General features: G+C 42.0%; 4 protein-coding genes across 4 annotated transcripts; all 4 read right to left on the bottom strand.

The window, feature by feature from the left end:
• Nucleotides 1–3,023: 3,023 nt before the first annotated feature.
• LOC121868304 (exosome complex component RRP41-like) lies at nucleotides 3,024–6,885 on the bottom strand. The gene is made up of 4 exons (XM_042368770.1): nucleotides 6,793–6,885; nucleotides 5,056–5,229; nucleotides 4,394–4,594; nucleotides 3,024–4,079 (listed from the first exon to the last, which is right to left on the bottom strand). The coding sequence occupies exons 2-4, from the start codon at nucleotides 5,215–5,217 to the stop codon at nucleotides 3,720–3,722; spliced, it is 723 nt and encodes a 240-aa protein (XP_042224704.1). The 5' UTR covers nucleotides 5,218–5,229; nucleotides 6,793–6,885; the 3' UTR covers nucleotides 3,024–3,719.
• Nucleotides 6,886–7,035: 150 nt separating this feature from the next.
• On the bottom strand, nucleotides 7,036–12,351 carry LOC121868189. Its single transcript, XM_042368497.1, has 12 exons — nucleotides 12,313–12,351; nucleotides 11,920–12,023; nucleotides 11,571–11,695; nucleotides 11,326–11,427; nucleotides 10,901–11,133; nucleotides 10,542–10,670; nucleotides 10,024–10,210; nucleotides 9,695–9,931; nucleotides 8,905–9,281; nucleotides 8,562–8,702; nucleotides 8,021–8,207; nucleotides 7,036–7,603 (listed from the first exon to the last, which is right to left on the bottom strand). Exons 2-12 carry the CDS (start codon nucleotides 12,002–12,004, stop codon nucleotides 7,361–7,363), a joined length of 2,046 nt encoding a protein of 681 aa, XP_042224431.1. The 5' UTR covers nucleotides 12,005–12,023; nucleotides 12,313–12,351; the 3' UTR covers nucleotides 7,036–7,360.
• A 745-nt stretch (nucleotides 12,352–13,096) lies between these two features.
• Nucleotides 13,097–13,798, bottom strand: LOC121868190. The gene is made up of 2 exons (XM_042368498.1): nucleotides 13,618–13,798; nucleotides 13,097–13,483 (listed from the first exon to the last, which is right to left on the bottom strand). The coding sequence occupies exons 1-2, from the start codon at nucleotides 13,780–13,782 to the stop codon at nucleotides 13,193–13,195; spliced, it is 456 nt and encodes a 151-aa protein (XP_042224432.1). The 5' UTR covers nucleotides 13,783–13,798; the 3' UTR covers nucleotides 13,097–13,192.
• A 1,824-nt stretch (nucleotides 13,799–15,622) lies between these two features.
• Nucleotides 15,623–19,536, bottom strand: LOC121868209 (ionotropic receptor 93a-like). The gene is made up of 8 exons (XM_042368521.1): nucleotides 19,455–19,536; nucleotides 18,755–18,858; nucleotides 18,354–18,467; nucleotides 17,953–18,185; nucleotides 17,417–17,545; nucleotides 16,684–16,870; nucleotides 16,071–16,307; nucleotides 15,623–15,892 (listed from the first exon to the last, which is right to left on the bottom strand). The coding sequence occupies exons 1-8, from the start codon at nucleotides 19,534–19,536 to the stop codon at nucleotides 15,623–15,625; spliced, it is 1,356 nt and encodes a 451-aa protein (XP_042224455.1).
• Between the last annotated feature and the right edge of the window lie 1,882 nt (nucleotides 19,537–21,418).

Here is a 21,418-nt window from a genome sequence, read left to right on the forward strand (position 1 = left end):
CGTCAATACCGCGAGAGAGGGACGCCATCATCGTCTCCTTCAATATTCCTCGACATCAAAAACAAACACAGTTAAACACAGACAGAAAATATTAAACAAAACGGGAAAAGTTGCAACTACTCAGCCGGTTGTCCGCTCTGGGGAGTTTTATATCTCAGGAAGTAATGATGATCCACTCGCTATAAGGACGATCTGTGTGGTGTTTGCCTGAAGGAATTGCGGTCTTAGTGGTCAGCGTTGTTTAGCATTATCTGTTCTGACCATAAGCGTTGTCCTGCTCACGCAGGTCGACCCTGTACACCACAACCTGTGCTTGTGTGTGTGTGTGTGTGTGTGCACAGACTCCAGGACACACACCCAATTGGAGGCAGGTTAATAGGCTCGTTGCCCCCTATGGCACGTCGCCAAAACACGGGAAAACTTGCAGGGCGGGAGGGGGTGAGAGGGTGGATAAGAGGGAGAGAGTTAATGAGTGCGGAAGATAGTGTGTGGTGTTACTCCTCATCTCTCCTTTACTTCCCAACACTCCTTGCTACTCCCTAACACCCCGATCTAACCCTCATCACTCCCTGCTCCTCCCCAACACTCCCTGCTACTCCTCAACACTCCCTGATACTCTCCAACACTCCCTGCTAGTCCCTAACTCCCCTGCTAACCCTCATCACACCGTGCTACTCCTCATCACTCCCTGCTAACCCCCATCACTCCCTGCTACTCTCCAACACTCCCTGCTCCATCCTCAACATTCCCTGCTACTCCTCATCACTCCCTGCTACTCCTCATCGCTCCCTGCTACTCCCCAATGCTCCCTGCTACTCTCCAGTACTTCATGCTCCATCTTCAACATTCCCTGCTACTCCCCAACATTCCCTGCTACTCCTCATCACTCCCTGCTACTCCTCATCACTCCCTGCTACTCTCCAATGCTCCCTGCTACTCTCCAGTACTTCATGCTCCATCTTCAACATTCCCTGCTACTCCCCAACATTCCCTGCTACTCCTCATCACTCCCTGCTTCATCCTCAACACTCCTGCATCCTCAACACTCCCTGCTACTCCTTAACACTCCCCTTCTCTCCATTACTCTCTGCTCCATCCTCATCATTCCCTGCTACTCCCCAACATTCCTGCTACTCCCCAACATTCCCTGCTACTCCCCAACATTCCCTGCTACCCCTCATCATTCCTGCTCTCCTCAACTCTCCCTGCTTCATCCTCAACACTCCCTGCTACTCGCCAACACTCCCCGCTACTCTCCATTACTCCCTGCTCCATCCTCATCATTCCCTGCTACTCCCCATCATTCCCTGCTACTCCCCAACATTCCCTGTTACTCCTCAACTCTCCCTGCTTCTCCTCAACACTCCCTGCTACTCCCCAACACATGAATTTGTGGCAGAACTTTTAACCACTTTTAATTCCGTCAATAACATCCATGGCAGGAGGCGTGAGTTTGTGGTTACTCTCTCATAATGAACCAACAACAGGTATACACGGTTCCTCTGTGATCTTGACATCATGATGGTCTTTATCTGAGTTGTCCAGCCAGGCCCAGATGTCATATTATTTTATTCTGCTCAGAGGGGACCCCGTACACAAGAGGTTAAAGAAAGATTATCTTGACTTCCAAGTTGAATAGGTAAATTAAAAAATCCTACATATTAACCCTTAAATAAACAAATCTTTATTACCGTATATCAGCATCCGTCTGGCTTCCTCGATGTCTAAATTGTCCTCGATTTTGCTGTTGTCTAATTCATGTGTGTGGTGACTGCATCAGAGCCAGCACCTGTGATCACTTACCTTAACTTCTATCCTCACCTCCTCCATAGTCTGGTGGCACCCATCACATGAGGTCAAAAATTAACTTGTGGTGGAAATGTCAGAAAAGATCCAGTGGTTGCTGTCAGGGCAGTATGACCACAAACTTTCTTTCATTACTTTCTGTTGATTACAGTATTTAACAAGATGTATGTAATTTTTTAATATACCAATAAGACCATGATACTGTATTTTTTTATTTATTTATTTATTTATTTTTTTTTTTACGGGGAATAGCCCATCCTGGGCACAGGTTATCAACCCACATTGGGAACTGGGGGGCAAAAAAATAAGAATAAAAAGAAATTAAAAATAGAAAAGGAAAGGGTTATATTAATCTACACCACAAAGATGCAGAAAAACCAGCTTTTTAAAGTGAGACATTGTATGAGTATGGAAACACAGAAGAAGGCAGAGCATTCCTCAGTTTGGCTGTGTGAGGAAAGAAGGATGTACTATAACAGGTTACTGTATTCTAGTGTGACCGACAGCCATAGAGAAATCGTGGGCATCGAGGGCAAGATATGTGTTACGATCCAACGGCCTTGTCGGCAGTACACAGGATGCCAAATCCACCAAACATTGCCCGTTAAAGTACCTGTAAAAAGAGAGAGAGTGAAGCAACATTGCAGCAAAGAGAAAGGGAAGAAAAATTGTCAACTAAAGGAGGAGAATTAATAAGACGAAATGCCTTTGATTCCACCCTATATAACAGTTGGACAGAAGAAGAGCCACCCCAGATATGAGTGCAGTACTCCAAGTTAGGACGAATATACTTGAAGCAATTGCTCAGGAGTGAAGTAGCTACAGCATCTGTACAGCATTCCCAGCTTTCGGGAGGCAGCTTTAGCAATGTTGAGGATGTGTGGCTTCCATGACATATTAAAGGAAATGTTGAGACCTAGCAGATCTATTTTAGAAATTGGCAGAATGGTAGCGTCCTGAAATGTGATTGGTGGGAGATCATCTAATTTAGAAAGTGTAATTGGTAAATACTGAATTTTATTACTATTAAATTTAACAAATGTGAATTCTTTTCAAGCCAAAATTGAATTTTTTTTGGGTACTGTGCTGTACTTTATTTCTTGCTACATTATTACCATTCACCCAAACTCCAAACACCCCCTCAGAAAATCCTGGATCTGCTCCTGACTCTTGTACAGCATACAATAGGTTAGGAGCATCAATAATATATACACCAGTAAGAATAAAATTCTTTATTAAAAATTACCAATAAAATAATGTGACCACAATTGTGGTTTAGATCCTGACTCAGTAGTGGCTGGTAATGTGAGGTAATCCATCAACAAATATATATTATTTAACATTGCATTTTATTTTCAGAATTACTTACAGTACCCAAAAAAATATACTGTACTGTTTAATAGAAGAATTCCATACATATGAGATCCTTCCCCATACTAGGGTTACATAAGCCTTTTCCTTGTATACTATAATATGAAAGGGTGAAAAATGTTGTGAGATTATTAACTGACTAAGATGCTGGATGAGGAGTTAGTAGTATTACTGTTTATGTGGTGTAGAACAGTATACCATACTTAACCTTGTCAGTTCATCAGCCAGTTTTGAGGTTTTCAACTTTGAATTTCTTGTCTATCTCTTATATACAATACAATACTGTAATAAAAAAGTTGTCAAAAATCCAAACATGAGTCGAACCACAAATCCTTTTATGTATTTACTCTAGTCACAATTAGCTTTAATATCCTGTCACTCATTATAAAATAATATGAAATAATAATGACACTGCATGAATTTGTAATGATGCAATACTATATTCCATACAATCACACAAGTTCTAAATACTACAAAGACAAACATAAAATATTAAAAAGGTGTTTACTGATTGGGCCTGATCTCTCTTCACTCGAAAGTGTTTACCTATGAGACATTATGGCATGTTTATCTTCCAGGTAATTCTCAACCTCCCTGTGCATCTCTTCATATACCTGTTGAGCTCCCAGCATGGCAAGGTCCAACACAGATTCAAATTGATCCTGATGAACAGTGTTTGATGTATCCAGAGAAACTATTGAACCTTTGTTTGGCAGGATGGAGACAGTTACCTCGCAACCCGACATAGATTCCTGGTTTGTTACATCAAGGAGTGGAGTTTGTCTGTTAATTGAGGCGGTGCAGGATGCCACGTAGTCTACCAATTCTACACCTGCATGGATGAGGGCTAAGGTTGAGGCATTGATGCAAGCTGACATTACACCTCCATCTGCTTGTAAGACCTGAGGAATGAATTACAGTAACTATCAAATTTTGTTCTTTACTCAGTCACTGAAGACAGATAATTTGATAATATTCTAGATATTCAGTGAACCATTAGTAGACAATAATCAGATAGAGTACCAGCCTCTAATCTAAACCAAACACTGATAATAGACAGAAGGGATCTGACAGAAAGGTGTCAGTTAGATGAAAAACTGACAGATAATGGAGAGATCATATAAAATGGTGCTGTAAACTCAACAGAGAATGAGCATTTTTATTAGCGAGTAACTAAGTTCCTTATCTTGCCTCTTTTACTAAAAAGAATTCTTACCTGCACAAAAATGTCAATTTGTGAGCCAGGATATTTGCTCTTTCGTATTGCTGCATGAAATACACCTGCAATTTGTTGACCTATTGCTCGGGTTCTCTGGTCTCTGGGACGCTTCACTCTTTCTCCTTGACTAGCAGCAATGCGACTCATCTGGCACTGGATAACACACTCATCCAGCTGTTGCTTACTGACACTCCGAACCTAAAATGAGTAATATGTTATTAAATATTTTAAATGCACAAACTTGTTTATAAATGCAAAACACCATTAATGAAAGAAAGGTACATATTAACAGATATGATATAAACACACTGTTCAAATGATACAGTTGACCTTCTGCTATTCATGGGGGTTAGGTTCCACAGACCCTGCAAACCGTCAAAATCCACAAATAGTATTAGTGGCCACAGTACTGTAGGTCTGAGATACTTGAGTTGCCCATAAATGCCACTGTATATGGTACTTCAGTATGTTTTCTTTAAATACATGTAAAATGGTGAAAAACATAAATAAAACAATGAAATCATACAATATACTATAGAGTTGGTATAATAGAAGAAAAAAATAAGTGGAAAGGGAATTGTGTGTGAGGAAAGAGGTCAAACTGCTGTACCACTGGAAATAATAATTTAAATAGTGATACACAAAATACTCTTATCTACCTCTCTGGGTCCATAAACAGCAGCAAGAACTTTTGTATTTCCCATTTCAATGTAAGCACTGCCATTAGGTCTCTCATACAGCCCCATTCGGCAACTGATTGTACGCAGACAAAGTGGTGTTCTGCCATCCTGACGCATGCCCTCTGGTGATATAACCTCCATAATACTGTATTTCTGTTAAATAGAATAAAAAGAACATTATTATACAAAAGTAAAGAAGAACCCTGGTTAGCCAGAGTCTGAGTAACCAGCTACAAAATTAAATAATAATAATAATAATAATAATAATAATAATAATAATAATAAAAGTTCCTCCAAAATCAGCTGGAATTGTAAGTTTGAATACCGGGTACAATGAGGATGAGCTGCCATATTTATTACTGATAAAAAATAAAATTGATAGCTACACAGCAGGTCATAAAATACAATACAGGTTGGACCTTGCTATTCCTGAAGGCTTGGGACCAGGCCTGTTCTGGATTAACAAAAATTCTGAGCCATCGAAGCCGAGGTTAAAAGAGGTAAAACAAAGCATAAAATGTACTATTACTGTCTAACTGTTTTATTTATTAATGTCACAAGCTTATGTTTTGCTGCATTACAACCACTTCCACTACTTGCTGGTCCCTTAGGAGGCATATTTAGGGGCAAATTATATGTATTTAAAGGTAAAATAGTGGCAACAGCCTCTAGAAGTGAGCCATGACGCTGTCCTGAACCATCAAAGCTGCTGGACTATCGGGTCCCAGATTAGAGGGGTCCAACCTGTAGTGCATATTTTATGTAAAAAAAATAGGTCCTCCCACACTCAAACCATCCTCTGGGCAACATGATACAGTTCAACCAAGCAGTCATCACATTGGGAGGGAGTGCGACCATGCAGTTATAGCCCTCCGCTTCCACACACATTCACTTCCCACACATACACATCCATGCTTTTACTTTTTTTGCAGTTTAATATTACATTATCTTTATTTATAAGCTACATATTTTATACAGTTTTAAGGAAGTCTGTTTTACTGAGACACGAATTTGCGAGTCAGCCTGTAACAGTGTGCATTGTAGGATTTATTGAGGGATCCTTAGAGTCAGATTCAACTAACCAGAAAATCTCATTATCCAACACCTCTCAATTTTCAGATAACAGTGGTTCTACTATATTTATGAATGGGTACATAATATGTTCTTCAAGTTAATGGAAACAAATAAACACTGAACAATATCTTATTTTAGTAGGAACGAACCACTGATTGTTGCTGTTTGAGCATAAGCTTTAAAATTACTGATTGTAGTACTGTATACAGTATTCTATTCCTGCTAAATATTATACCGGTAGATATAATTCTGTTATGGCTTCTTTTCATCTGCCACAACAGTGGATACAACACATATGACTTATTGCTGTGGCTGAAACGTAAATTAAAAAGCTAATTGCAAAGCCATTTAAATATTTCTCCGGACTTTCTCATATATTGAGCCGAAAGACCGCATCATTTATCTTGCATAAGATAGCCTAAAGTTGCTGGTTCAAGCATGCAACAAAAGTAAACAAATATAAAATTCGTTTGCCATACATCTAAATACAGTAATTTAATTTTCAATGTTCATAGTTAAAGGTTAGCCCCTCTGTTCCATCATTCACTAGTATGACTTCATGTCGCTTCACCCTTTTTACTACCAATATGGATTATCATTATTTCGTAATGTCACGCATAACTCTCTTTATGTGAAACTTACATGGATATTTTTAGTGTCAGCAACTGAAGATTCTTGTATTGGTAGTGTACACCCGTCCCGTCTCCTCGTTGTTGTGTTGTGGTCTAACCGCTCGCTTATATACTGTGTTTGTATTGACGTTTTCTATGTTTGGCGAAGTTTTGTTCCATTCCAACATGATGTTATTAATAGTTTATTACAATAATAATAATAATTTAAATCCATTGATTGATCATCAAGTGATTTTAAATGAAAGAATTTTGATGCTTAAATTTTATTATTTATGTAATCATATTTACAGTCTTCCATATTATTGAGCCTGAAACGATGAGTTCAAAACAGAACAGGACCTGTATGTGTAATGCTGAAAATCTAAAAAGAAGTTCTATGTGTATGGTTGTGTGCAGGAATTCTGATTAATAAAACTGGTAAAGGGTGACGGTTAATGCAAGGTAGGTAGATACCTACCTTGGGTTAATGTGTGTAGAAGACTAAAGCAAAGTTAACACGTGTAAAATGTTTACCATGTATGTAGAATCTACCGTTTTATAATCATGTCATAACTGTGTGTTGTTCTCCTGAAGGTCCTTCACCGTAAGCAATAGCGTATGAGCACCTCCCCGACGAAGACGTGGGAGGCTAAAGTAAGACCCAAGACCAGGAGAAGGATAGGTCCCTGGAGGTGGGTGACGGTGAGTTGTTGGAAACCAGAACTAGACTCGACATGGTCGACTACTTCCACGGCCTCCTGCTGTTGGTGGTGAGTTTTATCTCTCTCACGCTGGCGGCTCTCGTCCAGTACTACTTGACTCCACTTCCGGATCAACCCAGCCTGGAGAGGAACACGTCTTTGTTGATCTAAAAACCCTGGTGATCACTATTCACTTATTATTCTGGTACACTTAGTTGGTTTGTGGTTGTACATGAGAGTATGATTTGCATGCCAGAAAATACCCAGAATCAACGTGACCTGACCTCTTTGCCAGCTAACAAAATAATTTAAGGGGTTTTAATGCTGAAGCCCAAATTTATGTGATGGCAGGCATACCTGGGTGGTGGCAGCGCAATTACCAGTTAACTAATTAATGAAATAGATGGTAACAAGTAAGTACAAATTTCCAGACATGTCTAAATAAATAAAATAAAATTTAAAATAAAATAAGAAAGGGCATCACACAGCAAACTCTTTCATTGCTCAAACTCTTTTTCTCACTTCTCCGCTGACAGTTCTTCCTCTATGAACACTCACCCCGTGGAAGGCGAAGATACATCGATCTAAGTTGTGTTTGTATGGGGCGTCACGAGGCAGGAGCCAGGCGGAGTAGCCCGGCACCACTGCCTGTCTGGCCACATACAGCGGTGTCCACCCGTCCTTCCCTGTGTAGTTCTTGGCGATCAACAGTTTCAACAGCAACCCCTCATATATGTAGGCGTCGCTGGAGTATAGGAATGTAGATAAGAGGAGTATTTTCCTTATTGTATCTCTATGTAAGACAAGAGTGAGGCTGGAAAATATCAAATATTGTAGATCAATAAAGCTGAGTTGGCCAGAGTCGACTGAGCAGAAGTTGAGAGTTAAAAAACAAGACAAGCGACGGCCAAGTAGATTAATCCTGATCATAACTACACCACAACTAATATTTGTTGCAGAGTTTTGAAGTTCTAACAAAAAATAGATCTATTAATGACTCCCTCAATGACTTTAAAGTATGAAAATAGTAACGGTGGCTTCCTGCAGAGCCTCCAAAATCTTAATATTTCACTGTATTAAGAAATTATTGAAAACTTACCGCTTGTCGATGGCTTGCTGGAGACCAACAGTGTGAGAAGGCACGAAGTAGATTCTCTCGACCAGAGTTTTGAAGAGGGTGGAGTTGGATTGCTTAAAACTGTTGTAGAAGTTGACACGTAGGTCCGGTGGCATCATCACCCTAGTGGGATGGTGTTCGATTAAGTTATTATTGGGACTAGGGTTCTCACGTTGTATTTGATTTTACAAAGAAGAAAGAGAAGAATAACAGGACAGAAAAGCTGATGGATAACAAAAAAAGGATAAAAAGGCAATGTAAGTTTAATATTACCAATATGTGTGTGGGGGGAGGGGGGTGCGTGGGTGAGTGTGTGTGTCCTCACCTCGTGTTCGTCATCAACAGTTCTTCAAGGTTCTCGGGTCGGGCGGGATACTTGGGCACGGTGAGAAAGGCGGTGAGAGTACTCCTGTAGGCGGAGGCGACGATGAAGGCAAACAACAGCCACGTCGCCACCAGGACTCTCGTTGAGCTATTACTGGGGAGTTGTCCTGTGAGGTTCTGGCCGAGAAGAGTTCCTAAGATCTCTTGTACCACTGTCCACGCTTTAACATTTGGGTTTTGTATATTTCCGTCTTTGTCGACACTAATCTTCTGAGACAAATTCTCTTCTTTTGCCGTTTTAGACACTTTATGTATAACCATCAGTGTGTCTGTCACTTGTCTTCTATGGCGACCTGTCTTGAGGTTCTCACGCGTGATCTAGAATAAATCAGAGAATTAAATTTTTTCTACTATAATGGCTATATTAATACACATAGCCGATTAAGACCCACACTCCTTCATGTTATACTCCACCGTCCATAAAACATCCGGTTTACATGAGTTATCCATAAAGTCGTTCTCTGTAAAACCGTATCAGAGAGAATGTTATAATGATGACTCCTGCAAACAGGATGAACTATGGACGCTATTGAATAATGTAACTTTTACTACGACTAACATGACCTACTGAAAAAAGAAAAAAGAATTTAACCTAAGACTATTCTCAGATACAACCAATCGTCACTATAATTCTTATTTTTCTTATTATTATTATCGTTAGACATTTTCCTATCCTGACCCAGAATCGTCATGACAACCATCAACACAACCACCACCAGTTCCTTTCTTACCAGCATCAAGGTAACAGGAACCAGCAGCAACAGCAGTAATATAGACCCCCAGACTTCTCCTGTCATGGGGTGGTAGAGAGCTTCCCAGTGAGGCTTCAACTGAGGTTTGGCCATGGCGAAGCTCAAGGTGGCTTCCTCTATCACGAAAGTGTAGTCGTATTTCTCCAGCAGGTGAGGCAAAATGGCCAGCTTCATGGGCATCATCAAGGCTTCTCGCTGCTCGATACGTTGCATAACCTGTTGGTGGGAAGGACAATGTATAGGCTTCAGTCTCTCTCTCTCTCTCTCTCTCTCTCTCTCTCTCTCTCTCTCCAATATTTCTTAATAACCTCATTCAGATTATTGGGCGGGAGGACGTTGATAGAAAAGTTGAGAGTAGAGGCGATCGTCTCCAAGATGATGTAAGCACGACCGGTGAGCCTGGAGACCTTCCTACCCTCCGGGATGGTCTCCTCCACTTCCATCCAATACGGCGAAAACGGCCACACACTCACGTTCACAGCGGCCCCGTGGAAACTAAGGGAACCAGGATGATTTTGTGAGGCTAGCACACTACTTCAGTCTAGGTAAATTATATATGCCATATTTATCAGGTGCTACGTTGTTGAGGGGTAAGATTTATGATTCATTGAGGTGAGAAACGCAGTACCTTTTTCTTATTAGATAAATACGAAGAAATAGACAAAGATGGAAATGATCTATGAGGGGTAGTGTTAATTTTGAGGTGTAGGAGGTAGTGGTGGGTATGAGGCATGGGAGGTAGAGGTCACTTGTACCTTACACCGGTAAGACATCAGCCCACCATCACTGTGAAGGTTAAAGTACAGCACAGCATAATTTTACTCACTTCTCGAATTTCTCTGGAAACAGCTGTAGGTGAGAGAGAAGCACCAGTCCCCGAGTTCGACTCCAGCAAGCCACCCGCAATACTACTGCTCCTCTTGGGGTGTACGGCAGCTGAGCATATACGTCCCACCTTTAAAACAGATGAAGAGGAACTAAAGACAGTGTGAACCATGTTAGTGTGAGCACTGGAGATGATCTTCAACCAGTGGATTCATGTGAACAACTAAACTAAGTCCAGGTGAAATATACTTGTATCTTCACATACTTGTACATAGTTAATTTGATGGAGTGTACCTGAAGTCTTTTTGGGGTATTCTCTCTCTTTCTATCTCTCACTCTCTCTTTCTCTCTCTCACCCACCTTCGGTCATGTGAGGCATCAGCTAGGGTGAGGAACATGGTGTTCATCATGGAGAACACCCAGTAGTGGTGAAGGAGGTGACGCAGCTCAGGGAGAGGCACTCTGGTCACCACCAGCATCTTCGTCGTCCACACCAGCAGGCGGCCACTGTCTGATGACGCGGCAAAGGTGGCCAGGAAGGAGGGGGAGTCGCTCACCACCACCACTGTCACACACCATGACAACACCCGCATCTGACGGGATACCAACCCTTGTATACCAGTGACACCTGGTGGGATACCAACCCTTGTATACCAGTGACACCTGCTGGGATACCAATAGTTGTTCACCAAAATACCTGGTAAGATACCAACTCTGATAGACGAACAACACCTGTCAGGCGGGATGACAGGAAGTGTACAGATGTGGACGTTGGAGACACTTACCTTGCGGGCGTGGGAGAGCAGCATGTGTGTGTTATTGTGGTCCAGGTCGCCCCGCACCTCCAATACCACCACACCCGAGGTCCGCCTCACCTCCTCCCATATCTGCAAGAAGCAAAATTACCATTAGTCACTTGAATTACCTGGTGGAGGATGAGGTGTGAGGATGGTGACTCACCTGGTGGAGAATGAGGTATGAGGATGGTGACTCATCTGTTGGAGGATGAGGTGTGAAGATGGTGACTCACCTGGTGGTGGGTGAGGTGTGAGGTGGTGCCGTCTGTAAGGATTATGAGGGAACACTGGGGTTGTGAGGAGGCCTCCAACACCTGCCTCATCGCCTCCACCTCCTCCCCCAACACCTTCACCTCACCTGGAATTATAATTAATTACACACTTGTTATTAAATCATCGTAAGATACGTTTGTAATTGACACACCTGTAGTAACTACAGCTTTATTCACAGCGTTGATTGCCAGAAATGTTTCAGCCCAGAAGTCTCTAACCAGTTTATAAACACATAAGTCCGCACGCCTCGTATTGACTTGTAAACTTGTCATACGAGTTCTCTCTCTATCTATCTATCTATCTACTCACCTGGGGTCTGGAAAAGTGTTGTTAACGCCACAGGCAAGAGTGAGACAGTAACCAGTGTTGCCAATGGGATAGCAGCAAATAACATTCTTGTTCGAGTCTGTCAACTGTTGAAGGATAAGAACACCAAGTAACTTTATTCAAGTGACTCTGATGTTATTATTATTATTATCACACCATTACCATATTAGTGTTATTAATGGTTGTAGTAGGCGTTCTAGTTGTAGGAGGTAGTTTTGTATTATTATTATTAGTAGTAGTAGTTATTGTATTATTACATTTTGTAGTTGTAGAAGTTGTTGTAATAATTGTTGATATTATTTCCTCTTAGTTTGCACTATCTTTGTCTATCTGCTTCCTATAAATCAACTCCTACTTTAAGTTGGTATAACTTACCTGCTTGTGAGCACAGCTGAGGAGTGAGACAACAGTGTAGGTTCACAGGACTGTATATAACTAACCTACCAGACATGCGCAGGAAGAGCCCATCAGTCATTGAGTGATTGGATAATTTACTTAAGTCTGGATGTGGTGATTGGTACAAATGGAATGATTGGATAACCTGAACAAATATACGAGCAGCAGTGATTCACGTAAGACTAATACTGACGTGAGGATTAGTTAATTCGGCCTAGATTGGAGCTCAGTGATTGATCGCCACAAAAAGAGACAATAGATGATTGGTCACTCTGGATTTATGATACAAACAGAATGATTGGTCAGGTCGGTCACACACACTAGCCTGCTAATTGGCCAAAGGCAGTCATGACGTCATTCATTTGCTGCCCTCTAAATGGTTAATACACTTTACATGTCATTTGTTTAGCAATGCGGGCGAGACAGCTGACATTTATAACGAATAAGTTATACTCCACACAAAGACAGTCATACCCTGTACTCTGAGTTTACTTACATGAATGAGTGTACACATAGCTGCTGCACAAAAACACACATAGAAGGAGTAGAATTCAAAAGGAATGATTTAAATTTGCCAAACAGTATGTAAAAAAAAATTCTGTCATAAATCCTCGCCAGATAATAATAATAATAATAATAATTATAATAATATTAGGAAGAAAAAAATATAACCACTTTACTAATAACCTTAAATATGGGTCAGACAAAGGCATGGTGCAGTTGTTTACATTATTTATTACAATGAATAGAGATACAACACGTGTGGAGGAATGGTGCTGCTGCTACTACCTGACCTATTGTAACAGATACACCGATAGATAAATTGATAAGAGGTGTGTGTGTGCATGTGTGTGTTAGATTAGGGAGAGGTTGAGGTAGGTGGCGCCTCCTCCCTGCATCTGAGACACCATGTACCCAACATCTCCAGGATGAAGGTGAGAACTGAGAGCAGGAGTCCCAGCAACAACAGGAAGAGAGGCCCCTGCATGTGTACTATAGTAAGGGCCATAATGCGTCCACTACCCTGTTCACCAACTGGCTTAGTGTCCTGTTGTTTCTCTTCCTCCTCCATCTTCCTTGCCTGCTTCTCCCGACTGTCCAGACGAGCTCGCTCCAGGATGTCGTAGGTCCACTTGCCGATGAGCCCCGCCTGTGAGGAAGTTTATGGTGTATTATCCATTCAAATCCTACAGTACTCATGCATACTACACAACTACTAATCCTACTACAGTACTCATACATACTACACAACTACTAATCCTACAGCACACAAGAGTAACATACACCATGGAAAGCCATGATAAGGCGGTCGAAGCTGTGTTTAAAGGGAGCGTCCTTGATGAGAGGCCAGCCACAGTAGCCAGGCATGATGTTCTCCCTGGCCACGTACAGCTGTGTGTTTCCCTCTCCGTCCGTGAAGTGTTCCGTGATCATCAACTCCATAAACATACGTTCGTATATGTATGCTTTGCTACGGACGGAGAAGAAGGGATTGTACGTAGTAAGTTTTATATATGAAGTGGCGTGAGTCTTATGTTCTTTTGTGTGTCTTGTTAAGTACGGAGAAGACCTGTGATGTTTCCACTCAATACAACTCCTATCTGTTATAATATAAACTGCACACAAGAGTAACATACACCATGGAAAGCCATGATAAGGCGGTCGAAGCTGTGTTTAAAGGGAGCGTCCTTGATGAGAGGCCAGCCACAGTAGCCAGGCATGATGTTCTCCCTGGCCACGTACAGCTGTGTGTTTCCCTCTCCGTCCGTGAAGTGTTCCGTGATCATCAACTCCATAAACATACGTTCGTATATGTATGCTTTGCTACGGACGGAGAAGAAGGGATTGTACGTAGTAAGTTTTATATATGAAGTGGCGTGAGTCTTATGTTCTTTTGTGTGTCTTGTTAAGTACGGAGAAGACCTGTGATGTTTCCACTCAATACATCTTGCTACTGAACCCGAATCTGTTATAATATAAACTGCACATGAAGTAGTGTTATTAATGGATTTCATGGCCATGTTTAGATTATTATCGTCATCATCATCATCATCATCATCATCATCATCATTATTATTAGTATTATTATCATTATCATTATCATTATTATTATTATTATTATTATTATTATTATTATTATTATTATTATTTATGATAGAAATTTGAGGTTATTTGTAAACATAGGAAAATGATGATATTTGATGCCAGAATAATTATTTTGGGTTTAATATACTGTTAGCCCAGGGTATGTATTGGCTGTTTAAACCACACACACACACACACACACACACACACACTCTCACACACACTCACTCACTTCATCTCAAGAGACTGCTGCATTCCCACATCGAAGGTGGGCACGAATTCGACTCTCTCAGTCAGAGTCTTGAAGACGGCTGAGTCCGACTTCTTGAAGCTGTTGTAAAAGTCCACTAAGTCCGGTGGCAAAGTCCTACTGGAGAGACTATGTGCTGGATTTAGAAAGCTATCTCTTGTAATACTATGTGCTGGACCTCGTGGCTCCTACTCTGTAATACTATGTGCTGGACCTACGTGGCTCCTACTCTGTAATACTATGTGCTGGACCTACGTGGCTCCTACTCTGTAATACTATGTGCTGGACCTACGTGGCTCCTACTCTGTAATACTATGTGCTGGACCTACGTGGCTCCTACTCTGTAATACTATGTGCTGGACCTACGTGGCTCCTACTCTGTAATACTATGTGCTGGACCTACGTGGCTCCTACTCTGTAATACTATGTGCTGGACCTACGTGGCTCCTACTCTGTAATACTATGTGCTGGACCTACGTGGCTCCTACTCTGTAATACTATGTGCTGGACCTACGTGGCTCCTACTCTGTAATACTATGTGCTGGACCTACGTGGCTCCTACTCTGTAATACTATGTGCTGGACCTACGTGGCTCCTACTCTGTAATACTATGTGCTGGACCTACGTGGCTCCTACTCTGTAATACTATGTGCTGGACCTACGTGGCTCCTACTCTGTAATACTATGTGCTGGACCTACGTGGCTCCCACTCTGTAATACTATGTGCTGGACCTACGTGGCTCCTACTCTGTAATACTATGTGCTGGACCTACGTGGCTCCCACTCTGTAATACTATGTGCTGGACCTACGTGGCTCCCACTCTGTAATACTATGTGCTGGACCTACGTGGCTCCTACTCTGTAATACTATGTGCTGGACCTACGTGGCTCCTACTCTGTAATACTATGTGCTGGACCTACGTGGCTCCTACTCTGTAATACTATGTGCTGGACCTACGTGGCTCCTACAGTAATGAGCTGCTCCAGGTTCTCAGCTCTGGTGGGGTACTTGGGCACGGTGAGGAAGGCTGTCAGGTTACCACGATAGGCAATGCCGACGATGAAGGAGAACACCAGCCACGTCGCCATCAGCACCCTCGTCGAGCTCTTGCTGGGGAGACCTTTAGAGAAGGTTTGTCCCAGCAACGTCCCGAAGACTTCTTGCACCACCGTCCACACCTTCAGTCTGTGTCCTGCTTCATTCCCCTCGCTGGCGTAGTTTATCTAGAACGAAAATTTATTGTTTGACGCACTTAAGGTGCCGCTTTTACCGTCACCACGTGTTATAATACTGAGACATGGTGAGCTGCCCCGAGTCCTCACCCAGGAACTATAATGTTTACTAAATGTAATATTGTCTAACTTCACTCGCTGTGTCCCTCAAGGTGTAAGCAAGACTCACCATGAGGAGGACGGCAGGAACCAGCAGCAGGACGGCCAGGATGGACACCCACACTTCACCACTCAGAGGGTAGTACAGGCTCTGCCAACGAGGCTTAAGGGTGGGTTTGGCCATGCTGAACCCGAGGGTGGCTGGCTCAATCACGAAGGTGAAGTCGTAGATCTCCTGAAGGTGTGGCATGATGGCCAGCTTGATGGGTGACACGAAGGCCACTCGCTCCTCCAGGCGTCTCATCACCTGAGAAAAGTTCAAAATTAGAACATTTGCTTCGTACGTAAAGCCTGACAAACGTCAGTTTGTCTGTTTTGTTGCTGTTGAGAGGACGCACTGTCATGTGAACTGTACTGCATCTTCATCAACCCACCACACAGTAGAAAAACAAATTCTGTCTTACACTTAAGTATAATTGACCATTAATGACTATATTATAACTTTACCTGTACACTAGTATATCTTTCACTAAACGAGAGGATATTGATAGTGAAGCTATGAGCGAAAGAACAGAGAAAACATGCAATAACAGAGTAAACATGACGAAGATGCATCGCCATCATTCTAACTTCGTCTCAGATGATGGATAATGAAGCAAGAGACATCACTTACTTCCACTAACCTCATCCCAATCACCATAAGGAAGGACGTTGATGGAGAAGTTGAGGGCGCCAGCGATGGTCTCCAGGATGAGGTAGTCTCGGCCGGTCCGTCGAGAGGTTGTGACACCTTCCGGGCCTTGCTGCTCCACCTCCATCCAGTACGGCGAGAAGGGGAACACCGTCATGTTAAGATTGGCGCCGTGTAAGCTGGCCAACATAACTCAAGTTAGTTATAACACATACAGTCAATGCAAACAGTCCATTTTATAATATCTAAGCAATGTTAAATTTATTTATTAAGTCATCGTACTCAAGGAGTTAAAAAAGCTACCAACACAGACGAAAACACTTACAATTACCTTACTTATACTACAGTAGCATCTGTATTCTATTAACACTTACACTTACTCATATTGCGCTCAATCGCCCATAAAATATGTTATCGCGACTCGCCCGTAATAACGTTGTCTTTAATACTTTATTTGAATCAAGGAAAAAAAATTGTGACAAAGCCCAAGTTAGATTAACATTTGCATGATTTGGGTATAGAGATAAGAGCTGTACACGCCGATAACCTTCTAAAAGGCACAAGAGAACTGGTCAACTGGGTAGTGATCTAACAAGTGACAGTCGTAAGGATATTCCCGATAAAACCTGATATTCACGACCGTCATTTATCAATAATAAAATGGTTATAAACTTTCCAATCATCATATATTGTTGGTGTTGCTTCCAGCTGACGCCAACACTCACTTTTTATACTTGTCTGGGAAGAGTGTGCAGTGTGTGTTGAGACTGAGACCACGGCCAGGGGTCCAGGAAGCCACACCCACCACCTGGGGCCCACCTGTACTATAGGGGAGGTACACGTGCACCTCACATCTGGTGGAGACAGAAGAAGAGGAAAGGCTTAAATTTACGTCTTGTTGTGGTGCTGTAGTGTAGCCCAGCTTGCCGACCTCCAGCACCCTGCACCCGTAAAGAACTTAACCTAACACATGGAGAACATCGTCAAGTGATACAACAGGCAGGGAACACTCGTGGACGTCAAGCCTTCTCTTTCATATTCAGAGAGAAAGTAAGAGTCAAATATTCTTACTTGGTAGGAAGTGAACATTGTGAACGAGTTAATTTCTTTGGAAACTTTTAGCATCTAACTGAGCTTACTCTAACATGAATCCCAGAAATTAGTCCACGTAATAAGTGCTCTCAGTATTTTTAGCTTCTTCCCCTCCACTTACTTGGGAGTTGCCCCTAATATAAAGATAAATTCGTCCTCTCTCACCCACCTTCGGTCATGTGAGGCATCAGCTAGGGTGAGGAACATGGTGTTCATCATGGAGAACACCCAGTAGTGGTGAAGGAGGTGACGCAGCTCAGGGAGAGGCACTCTGGTCACCACCAGCATCTTCGTCGTCCACACCAGCAGGCGGCCACTGTCTGATGACGCGGCAAAGGTGGCCAGGAAGGAGGGGGAGTCGCTCACCACCACCACTGTCACACACCATGACAACACCCGCATCTGACGGGATACCAACCCTTGTATACCAGTGACACCTGGTGGGATACCAACCCTTGTATACCAGTGACACCTGCTGGGATACCAACCCTTGTATACCAGTGACACCTGCTGGGATACCAACCCTAGTATACCAGTGACACCTGCCATCGTGTGGAGAGAGAGCCTTACCGTGCGAGCCTGGGTGAGGGCGTGGGACAGCATCATTTTAGTGGTGTTGTGGTCCTGTTCACTGTCCACCTCTAACACCACAACGCCCGCACTCCTCCCCATCTCCGTCATCAGCTGTAGGTCAACCCGGTGTTAGTAGACGTCCCTCTGACTATATATATCCCAACTGTAGTTAAAGGCGGTTAGAAGCACACTTGAATAAGTAATAATTATTTAGTGTACAGTTAACAAACACATTCCCTCCCTACTATGGGTCACTGCTGTTTAAAACACACATGATACAATACTTCTCAGTTATGATTTACAGGTCCACTAACTTGGGCAATGGACGTCGTAGCAAATAACAGACCAACACAAATATTATATCGCTGGTCTGACGCCATTGGTGGGGGGTAACTCACCTGGTGGTGGGTGAGGTGTGAGGTGGTCCCGTCTGTGAGGATAATGAGGGAACACTGGGGTTGTGAGGAGGCCTCTAACACCTGCCTCAGCGCCTCCACCTCACCTGCAATTAGTATCCAGTAAACAACACACACCCCGTAAACCAGACACCTGAAATTAACTTCTTATGGTCACTCCACGATAAGAAGTTTCACCTATGGGTTAGACAGCAACTATGGGGAGGCGAGGGGGGGGGGCTTATTCACCTCGGGCCAGTACTGAATATGGGTTGGTACTCCTGCCTGATCAAATGTATATGTAATCGTGCTATAAGGTCACATCAACAGTGTGTATTAGAGAGTATATATTGTACGATAAAAGAACCATAAATATAGTTTATTCACCAGCTTTCGGTATAGCCAAGGTGTGAGGCGGCTCTATGATCACAGAGAAACAAATTGTGTCTTCGTTTGAAATAAATTATTGTAATGGCGGGGAGTGAAATGGGTTAACAAAAAGATTGAAACGGCATTTGTTGTATTAAAAAAAAGTCTTGCAACTAAAATCGTTGTTTGGTTCGTAAGCACCAACTCTCACGACTGCTGGCTAAATTTAATTCCATACAATGGAAATATGTGATAAGCCATAATTTTACATCAATTTTACATCTATGCGCTTGTCTCTCGCCATCACAACGGTACAACAGGAAGGTTGACTCACCTGAAGGTACAGACAACGGTACAACAGCAAGGCTTCCAACAACAGAAGCCATCAACAGGACAAATCCCACGCTTGGTGACATCATCTGGTGAAAAATTATTTATAGCTTTAAAGATCCTATGAGAGAGAGAGAGAGAGAGAGAGAGAGAGAGAGAGAGAGAGAGAGTGTGTGTGTGTGTGTGTGTGCCCTTGTTTAGTATATTGTAGGTGCAGTAGCGTATCACCCTAATAAGAGGCCACCAGACAAGGGAGGTCCGGGAGCATCTGGCCTCCCTGCACTCTGTTAATTACGCTCCTGTCTGGGCGTTTGAGAGCCATCTGATGTTTACCTCCTCGCTAGAGAGGATGTGTAATAAAGCTTTAAGGACGATGGTTTAAAATGGATGGTGGTTTGACCCTTTGAGGACGATAGCTAAACCCTTTGAGGACAATGGATAGTTTATATCATCGTATCATCGTCCTTAATAGGTTAAAACGTCGTCCTCAAAGGATTAAAGCAACGTTGAAAATGTATATTTTATGTATGTTTTCTGATCTGCCTAAAGGCATTAGTAGTAGCATTAGTAAACATGATTTTTTTTGTGACAAGAGGTACCGGTATGGCCAGCATAAGGGCAGAACTAGACAATGTGATATACAGTAGTTGTGGCCAGTATTAGGCTAGGATACAGACACATCTGGCAAGTTAGTAACGCTGTACCCATACCGGAACACTCAGCATGTAAACTTTGTGATAAACCTTTAAAGCATACACTTGAACTCTATATTATTGAATGTGACACTGTCAAAGACTTCAGGCCACCTGGCTTATTGTATCATGAACTTTGTAATTACTACATTGAATCAGGGGTGCTTGAGGACATTCTTGCTGTTTATCCAAAATTTACTAGCCCACACTGATTAGTCTTCAATTAGAATATGACGTCCAATGTATATGAACCACTGTCCTGCATGGCAGTGAACAGTGACATCATCCACATGACTCTGACCTAAATATACTGCTAATGAATATGATGTATTTCTTTGTGTACGAACCTCTGTCCTGCATGGCAGTGAGCAGTGACATCAACCCACATGAATTTGACCTATATATACTGTTAATAAATATGATCTATTCCTTTGTGTATGAACCTCTGTCCTGCGTGGCAGTGAGAAGTGATACCACCCTCAGTGTCAAGACCTGACTGAATTTCTCAGAATAGGCAAACTGTACTCCAAGCTTTGTCAATAAATTTGATAAACTAAAAAAAACTACCTAAAAGCATTTTACAGCTCAATGCTTGCCCTTCATTACTGATCACCCAAGGATTAAACAATATTGTTTTTTTTAATGGTGTATGATTATATATTAGAGATTACTCCTGTATCAACTGGAATAAGTTAAATGCGCCACTGTATAACCCCGATCATTTTTCGTATAGCCGGAAGGAACACTGAATGCTTAAGACTCGCCACAACATATTCTGGCGTCGGTCACTCGAGTCACAAGTTAAACAAAGCTAGACAGATGATTGACGTAACCTTTTGTCTTCTGTCACTTTCAAACACAAGTTTTTTGGGTCGACTAAAACGTCACTTCATTTTGAAATGTAATATTTGAAGAAGTGGGAACCTGCAAGATGGAATATAATGGTGAATTTGAGACACATATATGTGACTGTATGACACATATACTGTAAGTGACTGTATAATGAACTGTACTGTACATAAGGATTGTAAGACAGATATGAGTGACTGTATAACGCATACAATGAATGAATGAATGAATTTGAAACAATGAAAAAGTGATGAGTCATATATATATATATATATATATATATATATATATATATATATATATATATATATATATATATATATATATATATATATATATATATATATATATATATATATATATATATATATATATGCAAGTAAATCACTGTAGGTGCGCGTGATCTAGGTATATGCTGGTTATCATA

The sequence above is a fragment of the Homarus americanus genome, unplaced genomic scaffold (assembly GCF_018991925.1).
Source record: "Homarus americanus isolate GMGI-L3 unplaced genomic scaffold, GMGI_Hamer_2.0 scaffold19318, whole genome shotgun sequence".
Taxonomy (NCBI): Eukaryota; Metazoa; Arthropoda; class Malacostraca; order Decapoda; family Nephropidae; genus Homarus; species Homarus americanus.